This window comes from Rhizophagus irregularis, chromosome 1 (genome assembly GCF_026210795.1).
Source record: "Rhizophagus irregularis chromosome 1, complete sequence".
Taxonomy (NCBI): Eukaryota; Fungi; Glomeromycota; class Glomeromycetes; order Glomerales; family Glomeraceae; genus Rhizophagus; species Rhizophagus irregularis.
Window position 1 is genome coordinate 2,043,979 of NC_089429.1, and position 18,159 is coordinate 2,062,137.

General features: G+C 40.8%; 5 protein-coding genes across 5 annotated transcripts; 4 read left to right on the forward strand and 1 right to left on the reverse strand.

Annotated features, from left to right (window-relative positions):
• Nucleotides 1-38: 38 nt before the first annotated feature.
• Nucleotides 39-533, forward strand: OCT59_000384 (uncharacterized protein; the record flags this gene model as incomplete). The annotated part of the gene is made up of 1 exon (XM_066138796.1): nt 39-533. The coding sequence occupies one exon, from the start codon at nt 39-41 to the stop codon at nt 531-533; it is 495 nt and encodes a 164-aa protein (XP_065988258.1).
• An 82-nt stretch (nt 534-615) lies between these two features.
• Nucleotides 616-1,086, forward strand: OCT59_000385 (uncharacterized protein; the record flags this gene model as incomplete). Its single annotated transcript, XM_025328748.2, has 1 exon — nt 616-1,086. The coding sequence occupies one exon, from the start codon at nt 616-618 to the stop codon at nt 1,084-1,086; it is 471 nt and encodes a 156-aa protein (XP_025165289.2).
• A 93-nt stretch (nt 1,087-1,179) lies between these two features.
• Nucleotides 1,180-1,584, forward strand: OCT59_000386 (uncharacterized protein; the record flags this gene model as incomplete). Its single annotated transcript, XM_025328747.2, has 1 exon — nt 1,180-1,584. One exon carries the CDS (start codon nt 1,180-1,182, stop codon nt 1,582-1,584), a length of 405 nt encoding a protein of 134 aa, XP_025165288.2.
• Nucleotides 1,585-12,804: 11,220 nt separating this feature from the next.
• OCT59_000387 (uncharacterized protein) lies at nt 12,805-13,509 on the forward strand (the record flags this gene model as incomplete). Its single annotated transcript, XM_066138797.1, has 1 exon — nt 12,805-13,509. The coding sequence occupies one exon, from the start codon at nt 12,805-12,807 to the stop codon at nt 13,507-13,509; it is 705 nt and encodes a 234-aa protein (XP_065988259.1).
• A 3,666-nt stretch (nt 13,510-17,175) lies between these two features.
• OCT59_000388 (uncharacterized protein) lies at nt 17,176-17,691 on the reverse strand (the record flags this gene model as incomplete). The annotated part of the gene is made up of 1 exon (XM_066138798.1): nt 17,176-17,691. One exon carries the CDS (start codon nt 17,689-17,691, stop codon nt 17,176-17,178), a length of 516 nt encoding a protein of 171 aa, XP_065988260.1.
• Between the last annotated feature and the right edge of the window lie 468 nt (nt 17,692-18,159).

Here is an 18,159-nt window from a genome sequence, read left to right on the forward strand (position 1 = left end):
ATAAACCTATGGGATATGTAATCTTACGAGATACCCAAATGCAAAACACCGACGGATTAGGTAGACAAGACGACGAAAGTTTCCACACGTGGGCTAAGCGCATTCAGAATGCTGTGCAATATTATGAGACTTGTAGTAGAATAGGTTTTCATAGGCGGCTACCTTATCCAAGGTCTCGTCAAGCTGTATATGCTTATATTGTGCACATTAGGAGAATAGTATCACGACTACCAAATAAGTGGTACTGTACCTACTGTAAATCTTTTATTGATCGCGGATGGGGAGCCGACACTTCCATGGATCAAGCAGTACGACTACATTTATATAGTTGTTCAAAGCATTTTAATTTCGACTATTATACTCATCATGCTGAAATGATCCAGAAAGCCTTTAGGAGATATATAGAAAGAAGGAACAATAAAGCGGCTAGGATTATCCAGAAAGTCGCTATCCCCTGGTTATATAGACCAGGCTCTCCATTGATACAAAAGGCCGAGCGACACTTCTACTGCCTTGCAGTATCCCAAGTGTAAACCCCGAGGTTCATACTTATTTTTTCTTATTTGAATGAACAGGTAACTGAAGATTTATATTTTTTACAAAGTACAAAGAATCATGTCAACATATACCGAATTCGCAAGCATTGTTAACAGCACTGACAGCACTAGTGAGGAGGTTATTTACGAGGCATCGTGCATTCAGCCTAATGTTGTCTCTGACGAAACTGTCCCCAAGATTATCCGCGCATTAAAAGATACTATAGTAGTCGCATTAGTATCTGGGTTTAGCAAAACCAGTTACCTCGTCCAGGACCACGTGAAGTATATCAAGCGAATCCAGACGGCAAATTCTCCTGTATCATATGTGAAGTTCGTGGCCAGAAAACTCTTCCCAGATAATGCGGCATATACTGCTAAGATAGCAAAAATCCGCGAATCATACAAGAATAAACAAGCTTTCCTAGATAAGCTTGAGGCCCTCTTCGAGTTGTATTATAATGTGACTAAGGACTCATCAACAGGTCCCCCAAAGCGAGCTGTCACTATGAATGAGGCTGAGAAAACCTTAGCAGAACTTCTTATATAAGCGGTTTCTGTATGAATTTAGTTTATATTTTTTATCCATGTGTAATAGGCATACAGTAATTGAAGATAACTATAGTATAAGTAACATAACATCATGTTGGACCGATTACCAGTAGAAATAGTCGAACGCATTATCGCAAAGATCCCGGATACTGACCTTATTGCAGTGAGTAAGGTAGATAGAGTGTGGTGGCAGGAAGTTCGTCGAGAGGCATATAAGAGGTGGAAAAATTATGCCACTATGATCGGGGATGTGTACTGTGAAATCCGAGCTCTTGGAAAGCATTATATAAAGAGGGAAATTGACTGGATAACGTTTGAAGATGTAAACGACCTCTATAAAAGATGGATAAACCGCCTTACCGAGGATCAGCTTTATATTATGGAGAAAATGCTTAGGAATGGGATGGTCATGGACCCCCAAGAGAGGGAAACCATAGAGTATGCATTAAGTGAACAAAGATGGGGAGGCGATCCTTGGGGACTGGGAGTGGTATGAATGGACTCAACAGGAGTAAGCATTTTGTACTTGACTTTCGTAGGAATTACCCTGCAGAGTCATATTTTTTAGATCCGGCCGGCATTACCGCGTAATCCCGAATTACCGAAAAAGGAAATTTATGTTACACAAGATTCCAAACGCATTTTTACCAAAATCGATTTTTTGTGGAACGGGTATCGCCCAAAAAGGAAACGATCTACGTACCGCATGAAATCACGTGACACTCTACACATTTGTTCAGGGTATCACGTGACATGAACTCCGTTCACATTTTCTGTAATATAATCCATAGTTTTTCCATGAATGCTTTTTAGGCCAATAATCCAATAACTTATTCATCAGGTATCCTCGTGTTTCGCGACAAGGACTGATGACCATGTAACCTCGTCATCAGGCATCCTCGCATTTTTTGACAAGGACTGATAAGGACTGATAGATCGCTTCCTGTCGATCTATTGACCAAAAATTTTCAGAAAGAAAATTTTATATCTTCGTACTAACAACTCTTATAATTTACCTAACTCATACCTTCTAACATGTCTAGAAACCTTGCTAGAAGAGGTGGCGGCAGCTATAACCCTAATAGTAATAAGGCTGCTCATCAGGAAAAGAAAAATAACAAAAAACAACTCTCTGACAACTCTGGCTCTGATAGTGATAGCACTACTCAAAAACGTTCCCGCATTATCACTGATAACACCATGGATGAAGATTTCGTTACCGACGTGCCGGCTGACGGTGGTTTAGTTGGTTCAACTTCGACCGCTATTCCTCAACAAAATAATTCCCGCAGCACCGCCCATGAAAATACTCAAGCTTCTACCCCGAATAATTCTGCTGCGCCTACTGCGCCTGGCCAAGACGCGTCCTCTGGAGCTAACGCGTCTATTCATGCACCTCGAAACAAAGAAAATAACTCATCCCCTAACGCGTCCCCTAATATGGACGTGAATGATGGTTCATCGCCCGATCAGGCTGTCGATCCCTCCCCAACTATTACCATTAATCGTCAAGATTATCTGGCTGCGGCTGCGCCCAACTCTGCTCCCCAAACTCTTGAAAAACTTAAAACTAATAAGGCAATCATAGATGCCATTAACAACTTATTTTTAGAAACATACGAGTCGTATACCGGTCGGGCTCGTATGACTGGTTCAGGGGACGCTAAGCGTCTTATCATTCACTTCCATACTGCGGAGGCTCGTGACATGTGTGTTGGTAGTACACACTCTGAATTTCCGGACCTACAATTCCACCTGTACGATCCCAAACAGCTCCGGTCAGATGAAGACCTCCGTGCAATTCAAGTAACAGATATCCCGTTCTTCATTACTAAACCGCAACTCCAATCCTACTTCAAGAAATTCGGCAATCTCCTCGCTCTCCATCTTTACTCAAGGAAAGGTGCTAAAATGCAACAAGCTCGCATTGTCTATGATCATGCCGATGCCATCTCCCGTTTCACAAATCAATGGGCAGTTTACTGCTTTTCTACCTGCTTACGTGTTACCCCTTGCCATTACTCTTTAGATCAAAAAGCTGCTCGAAGAGCATTTGTGGCTGTTCTTTCTGGACTTCCCGCTAATACTAAAGATATCCATTTCGCTCCTTTGGTCAAAGAACATGGAGCCAAAGCTATTAACATTCCCCTTTCCCTAAATTCTTATAAACCCAAACCTTGGGCTTATGTTACCTTCAACTCGCAAGAAACAATGGATGCCGCTATAGAGCAAACTATTGGTTTCCAAGGTCGCACTCTTCGATGGGGAACATCCAATGATTCGAAAGCTCTTTGCCACCGATGTGGTAAACTCGGTTGTGCTCCTACCTCCTGTCCGCTTAATCAACGCCGTGGTCGTTCACGTACACGTGACCCCGTGGCTGCTCTTAAAGAACGTTTCAACATCGGCCAAAGACCCGCCCAACAAAGAACGCCGCGCAACAATTCTCGTTCTCGTTCTCATTCTAAATCTCGGGATCATTCTGCCTCTGCTCAACGTTCTAATTCCAACTCGAACCGCTCTAATAATAATAATTATAGCCCTAACAATACTAAATCCTCTTCCTCTGGTCCAGTTAACTCCTCCTCAACTGCTCATGGACGCTCGCCTTCCAATAATCGGAAAGGCAAAGATAGATCTGTTTCCTTTTCGTCCAATGCTCGTGCTCCACTCCCAGATCCGAATTCTCCTAATGCTCTTGAAGCTGCCCTTAAGATTCTTAATGTTTTAAAGAATCTTCAACAAGATGTTGCTCGTGTGGAATCCCGCATTTCAAATCTTGAACTTAACAATCAACGGCTATCTGCTATTGAAGCCCATTTAGGCATCAATCCTCCCTCCGCTCCTGTCGTTAATTCTGAACCTGATCGAATGGAAGAAGACCCTCCTGAAAACACGGGCACCTTAATTCAACATCCCGATGCTCCTTCATCTTCTGGTCCAATGAAATCCTCTTCTCCTAAATCTCAACCCGACAAGACTATACACTCTGCTCCCACTTCCACCGCTAACCCTTCCCCGCAAGATGAATTGAACTCAGTTATTCAAGATCAAAAAGCGATTAAAGACACCTTACAATCGCTCACTGGTTCCATCCAAGGTTTTATTGCTTCTCTTGGTGGTTCTCCCTCCGATCGAGCTTCAGCTCCTTCGCAATAACTGACTTCTCACCTCCTTTCCCCGTACTTTATTATCATTGTGTTCTAATGTCAGACAATTTTAATTATGATACATTTGTTCGTAACCCACCCAACCCCGTAGATACTTATATTTTTTCAGAACATGAATCTCTATTTACTACTCCAAATTCTTCCCCTATCCCTAATTCTTTTAATATTTCATCTTTTAATGTTAATGGTCTTCGCCATAATAGTCAAGTTAAAATTGAACAAATTTCAAATTTTTTCAACCTTAAAAATATTTCTTTTGGAGGTATCGTAGATACCCATTTATCCCCTAAACAAATCCATTATTTATCCAAACGCCTTCCTAATTATACTGTCTTTTCATCTGATATAGATAAAACCAAACAAGTTAAATCTACTGGTGGCGTTTCCCTTTTCGTTGCAAAATCCCTTGCTTCCCATGTACAAGATTTTATTTCACATTCCTCACGTATTTTATCTGTTGATCTTTACTTTAAAGGCAACGTTAAATCGCGCATTTTTGTTATTTATATTCCCCCTGTTTCTGATTCCAAATTACGATCCGAAACTATTGACCTTCTTTTACAATTATTAGTGCACACTAAACAACAAAATTTTTATCACGCCATTTGTGGCGATTTCAATATGCATTTAGACACCTACTATCCTATTTATTTTAACCGCCCTTCTGTTGCTTCCCGACGAACTTATTGTTTGCTACATCATCTTTTATCTCATGGATATGAAGAAACTATTCCTGTTAATGCTTCTGATTCCTTAGGCACCTTTCACCGTGACGATCAAGTTACTCGTATAGACTATGTTTGGTCTTGTCCAATGTTGAAAAGTTTCACTCTCACCTCCTATATATTTGATGCTCAAGACACCTGCTCTTCTGATCACAATCCCATCATCACTTATTTTGATGATTCACTCTTGTTTGCATCGATCAAGGTTGCTCGCGCTAAACAACTTCAACGTCGAACTCGCCGCATATTCATATTTGATTCAGTTACTGATCAACAATGGGAATCTTTCTCTACTCATACTGATTCTTTATGCGACATACCACCGTCAACCTTTTCAACATGGCATATTAATCAACAATGTGAATATTTACATTCTCGTATAGTGAAAGCTGCTAATGCTTCGCTTCCATCTGTCACAGTTAGTAATCAGCATACACCCACGATGCCCAAGGATTTGGAAGCCTTAACTCAACATTATCGTTTCCTCAGCCGTCTTTTGCATTCGATTCGTTTATTGCGAAAATATCCTTCCACTTATTATAATAGATATGAACATACTTGGTCCACTCATTTCATTAGACTTCAAAAAATCCTTCATCTTTATAAGAAGGTTATTCCTTCTCCCCCTATTTTGCCTGTTTCTTTATCCATTTGTAGGCAAGACGATTTTAAATTTCTATTAGAATCATTAAAGATTATTTCTAGTGCCCTTTATGGCCTCCTCCTTCTTAAAGAAAAAGATTTTCAAGATTCTTCCATTCGTGCTAAATTGGATGATAGGGATAACAATTTCGAAACTGATATCTCTTCATTTATTGATTCCGCTCTCTCAAGAACTCGACGTCGTATTACCTTGGATCGTGTCTTTATTGACCACCCTACACATCCAAAATTATTGACGGACCCACACGATATTGACGATGTTATTATCAACCACTTTCAGAATTCCGTACCTATAAAATCATCTCCCCCGGATAACATTTCAGCTCTCCCTAAAAGATGGTCCTCTGTTTATCGCCCTATGGACGATGTGGATTCTTCTATTTATAATTCTTTACTGGATCCTCCTACTCTAGAAGAATGGTTGTCTACGGTCTCTTCTATGCCTAATGACAAAGCCCCCGGTCCTTCTATGATTACTTATGAGATGCTTAAGCATCTGGGTTCCAACACTTCGGCTTTGGTCTTAATTCTGGTCCAATCATGCTTCCATACTGCAGATATTCCTGATTTATGGCGTCAAGCTATGGTCTTTCCTATCCCCAAACCTCACGAATGGAAATGTCAACTCAAGAATACAAGACCTATTACTTTACTTGAAGTAATTAGGAAATCCTTGGTCAAACTTTTTTATAATCGTCTAGCTTCCATTTTAGCTTCGAATGAAGTTCTCAAAGGAGGAAACTTCGCCGGTCTTCCTGGTGGTTCTTGTCGCGACCCTATTGTCGTCCTGGAATCTATTATCCATGATGCTCATGTCAACAAATCGCCGCTTTGGATCCTTTCACAAGATATTTCGAAGGCTTTCGACTCGGTTGATCTCAAGATGTTGCATTTTGCCTTAGAACGCATCAAACTTTCTGCTTCTGTTATCAAATTTATCTTATCCCTTTTCATAAAACGCTCAAATCGCGTTTTCACTGCTCATGGAACTACTCCTTCTTACCGTGTTCGCATTGGTATAGATCAAGGCGAAGTTATCTCTCCTTTACTTTGGGTTATATATATAGACCCTTTATTGACTGTTCTTAAAAATGAAATGATGGATCCATATATACTTCATGCTCCTTCTTTATCTAATCCCTTGGCTGAGACAAGTCCCGATGGATTACGCATCAACAACTTGGTCTTTATGGACGATTCCACTTTAATCTCGTCATCCAAATCTGAAATGGAATCGATGCTTTCTATTACGGAAGAATTTTATCAGATCAATAATACTTCCGCTAATCACAACAAATATGTTTTAATTACTAATTTGTTGCCTCCCACTTCAGCTCCTTCGCCTTCTCCAGTCGTGTTTGACTTGCAATTATCTGGACTGAACAAAGTTCCTTCCATTTCTATTGTGCCTATTTCCATGAATAGTTCTTTCCGCTTCCTGGGCGTCTGGTTCAATGTCGCTGGATCTCGTGATTTTGTCAGAAAGCAAGTCGCTCGAGAATGTAACTCTTTCGCTGCTACCGTTCGTCCTGCCAAATTATCTGCTAAACAAGTAGTTTATTTACACAACACTGTCCTTATTCCGAAATTGGAATATCGCATGCAAGTCACACACCTCTCTGAATCTGAATGTGCCTCGGCAACCAGCAGTATCCGTTCCTTGGTTAAACATAAGGCCAATTTTTCACGTGTACTCCCAGATTCTATTTTGTTTTTATCTCAAGGCTTGGGATTGATTAATTTATTTTTTCACCAATCACAAACACATTTAACTAATTTGTTTTTATTAGCTAATTCTTCTTCTTTTTTTATGAAAAATTTATTTTTATATAGATTACATTTAATTCAATTTTCTTTTTTGATTCCCATTTCTCCATTGTTAGTTAAAGATTGGACTTTATGGTCTAAACTTTTTGCTTTTGAACAGGATTATATCGCTTGCACTATTGCTCTCCTGACCACCACTCCTTTCACGTTGTCACGTTCTCGATTTTCAACCTCATCTGACCTCACCTTACCTGATGGTCACACGCCTTTATTTGAAGTGATGACTCCAAAAATTTTTATATCTTACTTCCGACGTCTAAGAAGTTTGCAACTTTATTACCTATCTCAATTCATCACGCCTCAAGGAACCCATATGATCACTTGGAATGTTTATTTATCCAATCTATCAAGTAGGAAAGGCCATCGAGTTCTCCCGCATAAATGGTTCAATGACATCCACCAATGCGTCACTGTTCCAAATTCCAATTCTCTGCTCTTGGATCAATTTTCTTCTGAAGCTATCCCTTCAAACATTGATTTGGCTCCAGCCTTTGGTTCCTCTAGAAAATCCATGAAATGGATCGTGACTTTAAATGAAGATGGCTCTCCTCTTTTTGGAAAACAACTTAGCAAACAACAATATTCCTGCAAGATTGTCCATTGGACCTCTGATTGTGTGACTCGACCTAATGATGTTATCACGCTTACTCCTTGTCCCGGTTGTTCTAAACATGTACCGGTTACCCATACTAAAAGCAACCCAACAGATGTTACTCCTCTATGTATCATCCCAAAACTTTCTCCTCTTAGATCTTTACTTCTCCCAACTACGCAGGAGCGTATTAGACATGACACCACCACTATTACTTCTCCTTTTACTTGGGCGGACCTTGACGAGGTTGTAAGATCCTATTATGGTCGCTTGGACATTCTACCTAATTTTTCACAAGAAAATGTGGTTATTCTCCCTTCTCCTTCTCCTTCTCCCTCCTTGGGCTCAACTGCCTCTCTTGCTTTTGCTGCTTCACCGTTAGCGACTCCTCCTGATAACCATTATTGTTTTTACACTGATGGTTCTTTAATTAACCTTGGCACTCCTGATGTTTCTATGGGTTGGTCTTGGGTACAAGTTCTTGATGGCGCTGGTTTTTTCCAATCTATCGCTGCTCACGCTCATGGAATTATTCACAATTGGCCTTCTTCTACAAGAGCTGAAATCGCCGCTATACATGCTGCTCTTACTGTCACTCCTCTCTCTTCAACGGTCACTATTCATACTGACTCTCAATCTGCCATAGATGGTCTTCGTCTATGTGCTACTTTTTCTTATTCCAATAGTAGGCTTTATTACAAGACCACCAATTTTGAACTCTGGGCTATTATTGAACGTCTCATTTCCTCCAAATCTTTATCCGTCATGGCTGTTAAAGTGAAAGTCACTCTGGTAATTTTTATAATGATTACGCGGACTCTCTGGCCAACTCTGCGCATACTTCTTCTTTAGCAATTCTTCTTTCTGATCTGGATCAAGTATCTCCTCACGATTTCTTATTAAAATATGATGATATTTTATGCGAATCCAACCCACGACGCCTATTTAAGCAATATTCGCAAATGCTGTGGATGCATAGATTAACGCGTTTATCGCGTTTTAACTTTACCATTGCTTTATCCTCTGTCTCAGGTTTCGTGATTGATTGGGATCTTACCTGGTTCTCGCTAAATTCTGAACCTCAGCATGATGCTTCATTTACTCGTGCTCATGCTTCCTTTCATCGCACCTTCAAATTCAAACTCTTTTTGGAAGATTTGCCTACCTTGGAACATCTTAAAAGAATTTGCCCGGACTTGTATATTGACATCTTATTGTGTCGTTCGTGCCTCGACTCCAAGGAAGATTTCATGCACTTGTTTATGTGCAAATGTAGACGAATCGCTATGGAACAGATTCTCCTCTCCTACCAACATCACTTTATCAATAAACTTCAAGAAGCTGGTGATCTCGTTAAGAAAGATCTTTCTTTAATTATTAACAAATTTAAATCTCTTCCTTGTTGGTCCTTTTCTTCTTCAAATTGGACTTCATATAGCCTTGTCCGTGGCTGCCTTCCGAAATCCTTTGTTGAATTTTTTGAAGAACTTTCTATTCCACGTAACTCTGCGATGAAGGTTATCTCTGCTATCCACAATCACTTTATCCAAAAGATTAGAAAACGAATTTGGCTACCGCGCTCCTATGATAAATCTAAATGGGAAGACGTGATGAATATTACTCATAAACTCAAACTTTCTCGGCCTTCAAATTTGCCAAAGTCCACGTACTTACCTTTCTCAACTTTACCTCCTCCGACCCTTTCCGACGCCGCACGTGACTCCGACGTTGATTATTTAAAGAACTCGATGAAATATGGTTTGCGTTGGTTTAATCACTATTCAGGTTTTATGGGTCGTCTAACGGTGCAACTTACTAACAGCTTTAGCAGGATGGTGTGTCGATTTTAACAATGGGCGCATTGTTCGTTGGTTTGTTTGCATAGTTGCCTCTTCTTAGGTTGAAATATATTTAGGCGGGGGATCAGGATAGTTTTAGTGTTATGCGATTTTTTCCTTTTTGAATTAATTTTATAGCTTTATTACTATTTTGGAGACTATATAGTTTTGTTTTTAGTTAATTTTATTCTTCTTTTTTGTACTTTGAAAATTTTATTTTATTTTTGTAAGTTCGATAAATAAATTTAATAAAGATAAAGGCTACTATGCCATGTTTGCCTTGACAAGGACTGATGACGATGTCACTTGGTTATTGTAAATTGAAGATAACAATTAGGTATGTAGACACGTACAGAAAAAAGACATGTCATACCCTTATATAACTAATCCTATAACCGGACGTCCAATCCGTGTTGGTGGAGATACCTTTAATCGAATAGTTATGGAATCCCATGATTATATCAATGGAAGGCTTATCCATAGACAAACCGCACTGCCTCCACCCCAGGAACAACCTGTATATTTAAATACAGATACAGGACGCTATATTCAACACGGTACTAGAACGTATCATAGACTGGTTGAGAGTGACTACGAGGTAGTCGAGGACTACTACCTTGTTCATTCTGAAGAGGAGGAGCTTATAGAGGAAATCATCAATGAAACACGCTATAATGAGGAAAATCTTGATGGCCAGCGGTTAACTTTCAATGATATACAACAAATCAGGGCCGCTATTCAGGCTGACCAAGATGAATATGATGATTTTATCTTACAGCAGGATACGACTAATGGGACACCTTCCTCCGGTCCTTCCGGTCGTCCACGAACTTTGGAGGACCATGCCCCGAGACTTGCAGAGCTTAATATTGAGTTGTGTAGAGAATGTCTCATGCCTGTAAGCCCGAGTGACTTAACGGACAAGTTGTGCAAGGACTGCGCTTCCTAATGGTCAGTCCTCCGGTCTTCCGGTCTTTCCAACGGTTGATCCCTTAATGCCAGTTATTTTTTTTTTCTACAAATGACAGGTATTTAAAGATAACAATATATAAAAAAGATTGTGAACGATACTAAGTGAGCGAATAATCAAAGAAAGATAGCCATGTCAACATCAATCGTAATAAACCAGTGTCAGAACTGTGGAGTATTCTCTGCAAAAGCGGTATATAGAGGATTATCCAGCGTGTTGTATAGACAGATTATAAAGAAGATTGGCGACGAGAGTGAACCTTTACAAGCCTTGGGACTTGCCAGGGATAAGTTGGTCCAGATTATTCGTCGGGCAAGTAATGCGGATTTTACACAATTATTCACACAAAGACTTGATATGAAAATTATGGACGGAGATTCATACGAGAATACTAGGAAGTGGCTTCTTGAACAGCTTATAGCCATTGGATGTGACAGTGGGGAAATTGCCTTATATCAGTTCTTACAGAATACATACCCAGATGGTATTGACGAACCCTTTACTACATTCTATGAGAACTATGTAAGTCATGTAAGAAATCCGATGACTAAGAACTTTGCTTCTCGAGCTTTAGGAGCTATTGGGTTAAAAGCTAGGATGCTACGGATTGACTTCGAAGGACGTAAAAAAAGCGCCATGATTCTTAGGGCTTCTGAGGAAGAACTTCACGAGATTCTTACAAAATACTATTGATCCCTACTCGTAATGCTCGACGGTCCATATGACCCTTAGAAAAGATCTGTAAAAGGACCCCGATGCCTTCTATTAATTTTTTATTATCCAAAGGGTAACTAGACTTCAGGACTTCATATCGGGAGAATAACTCCTTTACGGTCTCAGGTTTTGGAATTTCAGCCTTTGTGGTCCTATCCCGTACTTTTGCTAAGAAGTTTTGGAAGTCTGATCCCAGGGTCTTACCAGATAGTCTGTAGGCTTCCCGAAAGACGTACTTAATCCAGGTATCTGTGTCCTTAGCTATAACACCGGATACGAGGAGGTGTTTTCTCTCTTTAGGTGATGGATATTCCCGAGCAAACTCGATTAGCTGGGAGGACTTTTTTGCTTCAGCTACGGCTTTCTGGCCATAGGGACTAAACTTCGATCGAACTGGGTTCAAACTCGGATCGAACGGGGATCGAACTGGGTTCAAACTTGGATCAAACAGGGATTGAACTGGGTTCAAACTCGGATCGAACGGGGATTGACCAGTGATTGAACTGAGACTAGTATCCCATCTAACCCGAATAGATAATGGATCGCTCTTGGATCTTCTAAGATCAAATACTATAAATTCGCGTTGTAGAGTAAGGTCATCGATTACTGGAGCTAGTGACTCCGATTCTTCTGTATACTGGCGGATGATCCTCTTAGTATCGGTCAAACTTCCGTGACCTCCATGTAGGGAAATATAATTCACATTTTCACGAATAGCCTTGGGAATGGTAAAGAATCTTTGGGCCACATAGATACATGAAATATTTTTGTGTCGTCCGTGTGTAAAAAATCCAGTGATGAGATCCTGGGTTTTTTTAGGCGCATCCATCAAATCCTCGAAGATTACCACAGTAGCCTGGGTGGAGTTGAAGTCCTTAACATTTGGAATCTCACTATGGGATACTGCGGTAAACGGAATTTCTTCTTCTTTGAAAAATTCACGTACAACTGCCCACTTTGGTTCATCGAGGTATCTGCCAACTAGAATTACTGCATCACATAATATGTACCTTTCGCCATCCTCCTTTGCCTTCTTGTCTCCCATTAACAAATTAATGATCATAGTTGTCTTACCCGAGTCAGAACTTCCTGCTACGGCAAGACGGAAAGGCCATGATGGGGCAAACTCATTACCCTGTCTCGAGTCGGTTGTGTACTCATCCAAATTGTATACATAAAGATCCATTTGAATTTTATTCTAACTTAGTTTAAATACGATGTCGACACCAATTGCAATTTATACTCCTTCAGAGCCTACTGGACCGCCTCCTAGGGATTTGCGTGATATGAATAATATACCATTAGTTGCGGTAATTAAGGATCTAACAGATTTTTTAACTGTTAGTGATCGCATGGTTGTTAATCGAGATGTACAAAATGCAAACCATCGTCTTAAACATGCTCTTAATTTATTAATTCATCGCTGTAGAGAAACATACGAAGAACGCGATATATTAAAAGCAGAACGCGATCGATCTCGAAAAGAACGCGATGAATTACAAGATGAACTCGAGGTTCAAACAGGTTTGTTAGGTCTTACACAAGATGAGCTAAATATCGTACAAGATACTATTACTGGTTTGGAAGCTAATTTGGCTGAATTGGAACGTGAGTTTGGTGGTATGTGGATGACTAATCGTCGTCTTCAGCAGCAATATAATCTTATGAGAGGAGAACGTAATAGAGCTATAGGTGAACGTAATAGAGCTATAGGCGAGCATGATGCGACACGAAATCGGCTTGTATATGCCAATAATCGGGTTCTTTTTGGAATTCGGACATTGGGACGTCTTAGGAATCGACTTTTCCAACAAATAGCCGCTCTGCGTATCCAAGTACAATGGTTTCGGATTAGACAATTGAACCCTCCTCCACCTCCTCTCAACCATCCACAAAATACGATATGGCTGCCATTGGTATAGCTGCCCCCATATTTCATGGTCGGGAAGATGAAGATCTTAATCTTTTTATTGATAACTTTTTAGGGTATATTAATACCGTTGGTATTGATCCATTGGACGATGCTGGTGCGCCTCCTGGTCGGGTGAGAGCGATGGGGGTTCTTCGTAGCTGTATGAGAGATGAAGCGGCGAGGTGGTTTGATGCAGAACTTACTGGAAAAAATTGGGAACTCTCGAATATTCGGTTAGTGGCTGCTGCAAATGGTGGAGCCGGTGCCACTCGCCGAGCATTCAGAGCTTTGGCTGTTCTTGAGGTTGCTAATGGATTACATGTTGGTACTTACTTACCCGGGTCTGATGCTGATGTATATTCAAGGATTGCAGGTAATGCGGCGGTAACTGTTGGAGATGCATTTTTCCCATCACGCGCTGATATCGTTAGATCAAATTTTAAAGTTGAAGAGCAGTGGAGGCGTGCGGGCGGACGTCCTACTCATCAACCCGTTAATGGGTTGGGAAATCATGGAGGTCCATTTAATGCTGCTGTTCAGAATCAACCGATAGTCTTACAGGGGATTCTCCTGGATCAAGCATTTATGCATATGCGCACAAATTTTCCAACCGTCGTGGAAGAAAGACTTCAGATACGATTTAGTAACCTTTACCAGGAACAAGGCGAACCTGTTCGATCTTACTATAAGCGAGTTGAGAGGGCTGGGGATATTGTAAGATATAATCGAATTATGGTTACTGACCAGTTCTATAGAGGACTTTTGCCGGAAAACGTTATTGAAGCTTCCAGAATCGGGGCGGCACCTCTTAATATATTAATCGATAGATTGAGTGATCTTGAGCGACGAAAGGGCGAAATGTTCTATGGATTACAAAGGTGCCAGGGTATTGAAAAGGCTAAAAAAGAGGAATTGGCTGGCTATACTCATCCTGTGACTCCACACGAAGGTGCTGTAATGCAAAGGTCGACAGACGTTATTACTCAAGAACGATTACAAGAATTGCTTAAGACACAGGCCGAGGAACTTACCAAGAATTTCCAGGCGCAATTTAAACAATTACAAGCATTTAAACCAGTTCGTAAACCACCGGTCTATAGACAACAGATTAAACCTGTTCGACCAAAACCACAGAGACGTGTTGTTCAGGATCATCAGGATCCTGATTGGGATGATGGTTATGTAGATCATGATGTTGGTGATGACCCTGATGCTCCTGAATGGACTAGTGAGGATGATCAACATGTTATTGATCTTATTATGGGATATGAGACGTCTAAAAGATTTCCAAAGCGACTTCAGAAGGCTAAAGATAGACGCGATGATCTGGAATTAGCCCGAGCAATGAGAAACCTCGATCTTAATGATGATGCTATGGATATTGATACTAATACCGCAAGTTTTGATGACTTGAAATTTGTTCCCGATGAGGAAGGTGGTTTTCGGATTTGTGCGGTTCGAAGTACAAAAAAAAAGTAAACTCAGATAAGGGTGTAAGTATCTCGAAACTTCTTAAATCTGTTCCAAAAAAATCAGTTAAAATGACTCCTATTAAGATTCCTGTGAAGGTTACTAGTAGTAAGCCCACACTTATAAAAGCTGTCACCAAAAATGATTCATTAAGTTTATTAAGGTCTGCAGATTTTAGGAAATTACTCCGCGAGATTCTTCGGGAAGAATTAAAGTCTGTTCGTAAAAGTACAGAGATTCCGGAAGACCTAGTTGAGGAAAAACAAGAAGAGGATATCAGGGAAGATGACCCGATGGATATTGACATAGCTCGTTTGGAGAATACTAAAGATCTTTTAGCGCTAGATGGGGAGGTCAATGGGATAGCAATTTAGTGTTTAGCAGACACCTGTGCTAACGCGTCTTTTATTCAGAGAGAAGCCGCTGAGGAATTAGGGTTGGATATCGACAAGAGTATTACACATAACATATCCGGCGCTCCGGGTTCTGGTAGGACATTCGGCATAGTAAAAGGTGTGTTAATCAAACTAACCCCTGATTGTGTAATCACTGAGAATCTCGCGGTTTTAAGCGATTACAAGCATAGGGAGATTGGATTGAGCCGAACGTGTCTGAAACGTTACAATTATGATGTCCATGAATCACGTGAACATATCGCCCTTACTTGTAATGAGAAGAATGTTTTTATCCCGATAGTTTCTGACGTGAATCGAGGAGACAAAAAATAGGGAATATTTATTTTTTATTCCCAAAATTTGCGAATTAAATCGGGAACATCCTCCTCCAACCGGTCAGCGGGTTCCCAAGTGGCTTCGGTATCTGGGTATCGTTCCCACTTGACTAGATACTGGTCTTGACCCTTCCTGATGCGATGCCAGAGTATCCGCTCAGGTACAAATCTTTCGGGTTGCCCTCTTATCACGGAGTCAGGTGGGGGATATTCATTTTCTGGAACAATCTGCAACTCTTTTCGGGTGTACGCACATCTGGATACACCTAGACGCCCGTGTGGCCCATCAAGAAGATACGTAGGAGGCTGTTCGGGTGAGAGGATCATTTTTTTGATGACACGGATATTGGGATTCCATCTTATGTCTCCTGTACGAAATTTTCCATGAAGTTTATTACCGAGTACTGAGATAGGTTCATCTAACTTTACTCGGACACGCGTTCCTTCAGAAAGAAGTCCGTCTTTTTTGACACTTTGGGTGACCCAGTCAGAATGTCTGGGGGATTTCTTTGCCAGAGTTTATCTATTTTATTAACTACATCACGGAAATCTTCTGACCATTCCACGGATGTCACCCCGGTCTTCAACTCCTGTGCCACCATTCGTTTGAGAAGAGGTTCTTGAATAGCTTGGATAGCTCGTTCAGCGTATGATTGCTGTTTATGTCTTCCTGGTTCTCCGAACCTCATCATCACCCCTAGGCTGTTCAGGAAAAAATCACGTACCTGATCATTGGTGAATTCTGATTCAGAGTCTGTCTCTATTCGATGTGTTGGTGGCTTAATGCGATTTCTTCTGTAGATTTTGACAAATCCATTGAGAACTCTATTTGCGGTTTTATTTTTTAGGAGTTCTGCGTCAACTCGTTTACTCGCGACTTCTACCACTACGAGGAAATAGTGGAATCCTTTGGGGTCGACTGGCATCTCTGCGACATCTGCCTGATGCGTCGCATTTGGTTTCCATACAACTACTCGTGGACGCTCTGATGACTTTTCCTTTAGGGGCTTTTTGTATAGATTGTAGTGCTCCTCACCTTTTAGAATTCGTGCTGGTACTCCGGAGAGATTGTAGTATTTGTAATAATTCTCTAAATGCGACATATTATGACAAATTAAAGGAAAGATTTCGGACTTCAAATCTTAAGATGACACGATTTTATTGCCTAAAGTGTAAGAAAGAAACCGAGACTGCTAGTGAAATACAAGATATGACCACAAATGGGCGTTACCGGCTGCATGGTGATTGCACAGTTTGTGGTATGCACAAGAATACTTTTACTGGGATAGACTGGGTTATCAAAAAGAAAACTAAGGAGAAGAAAAAAGAAACCACGGCTAAAGACATCAGACGGCGTACAATCGGCAATGCAAAAAACTTGGGCAGAAAATTTTAGAGGCCGATGATGCGTGTAAACAGTGTATTGATAAATGCCTTAAGGAGGCAAAAAAGAGGAAGACGGATTAGTACTGCCTTCTAAAAGTATTCTTCATCATCTGAGTCATCGAGAGATATCTCTCCATCATCTGATTCATCATCCGAGTCATCAAGAGTGCGACCTTCCTTAAGCAATTGGATGTTGTATGTTATTTGAGTCCATTTCTCCCAGTCGGACTCTTGCGTTATAAAGCCGCATCTGAGGAGTGCTCTTTCTATTACTACCATCCCTGCAAACCTGGTGTATTTTTTCTGATCGGCTTCATTGAAATTGTCAATGGCTTCCTTGTAGTAGTCTACTGCCTGTTTGTATACCTCTTCGGCTTCTTTATGCCGCTTCCACAACTCGGCTTTACAACAGTTATACCAGAGTCTGTTTATCTTGAGATGTTTTCCGAATTCTTTGATCGGAAGGTTTCTGACCATCTCTCTTACTATGTCTGGGTCGTTGAGAGGCGATGCCCGCATTTGGATCCATTTACGGATTCCATAGATGTCTACAAGATCAAGTCCGAGGTCTTCGGCAAGAAAAGTGGCAGCGTGTAAGTTTATCATTGTATGTTACTTATAGTTACCTAATCTTCAATTGCCGAATGTATTTTTTCCAAAGATCCGCGCTCCTATCCGGTTATCCTCCTGCGGTTCTACAGACCTTCTAGGGATTATACTTGCATGTCGGCGTAATATGTTTACCTGAGTATGTTAGAAGTGCAGATTACCCGCTTACTTGCTCACTGCGTTCGCTTTACATAAAAGTAATCAACCCGCTAACCGAAGATATAAACCTACCCGCTGACCTACCTGTTATCAGTTCGAAAAGCCGATTGGAGGCTAAGAAATGTGGGACAGATTTTTTGGGACAGACGGGACCGATGGGACGCATTTTGGGGGTAAAAATAAAACTTTTTCTGGGGGGATGTCCTTTCCTATATTTCTGAAATATCTGTCCTATTTGTCCCATCTGTCCCTCCCCTCTTATTCTCTCTTCTTTTGCTTCCTTTTCTATTGTTTTCTGGTTTTTGG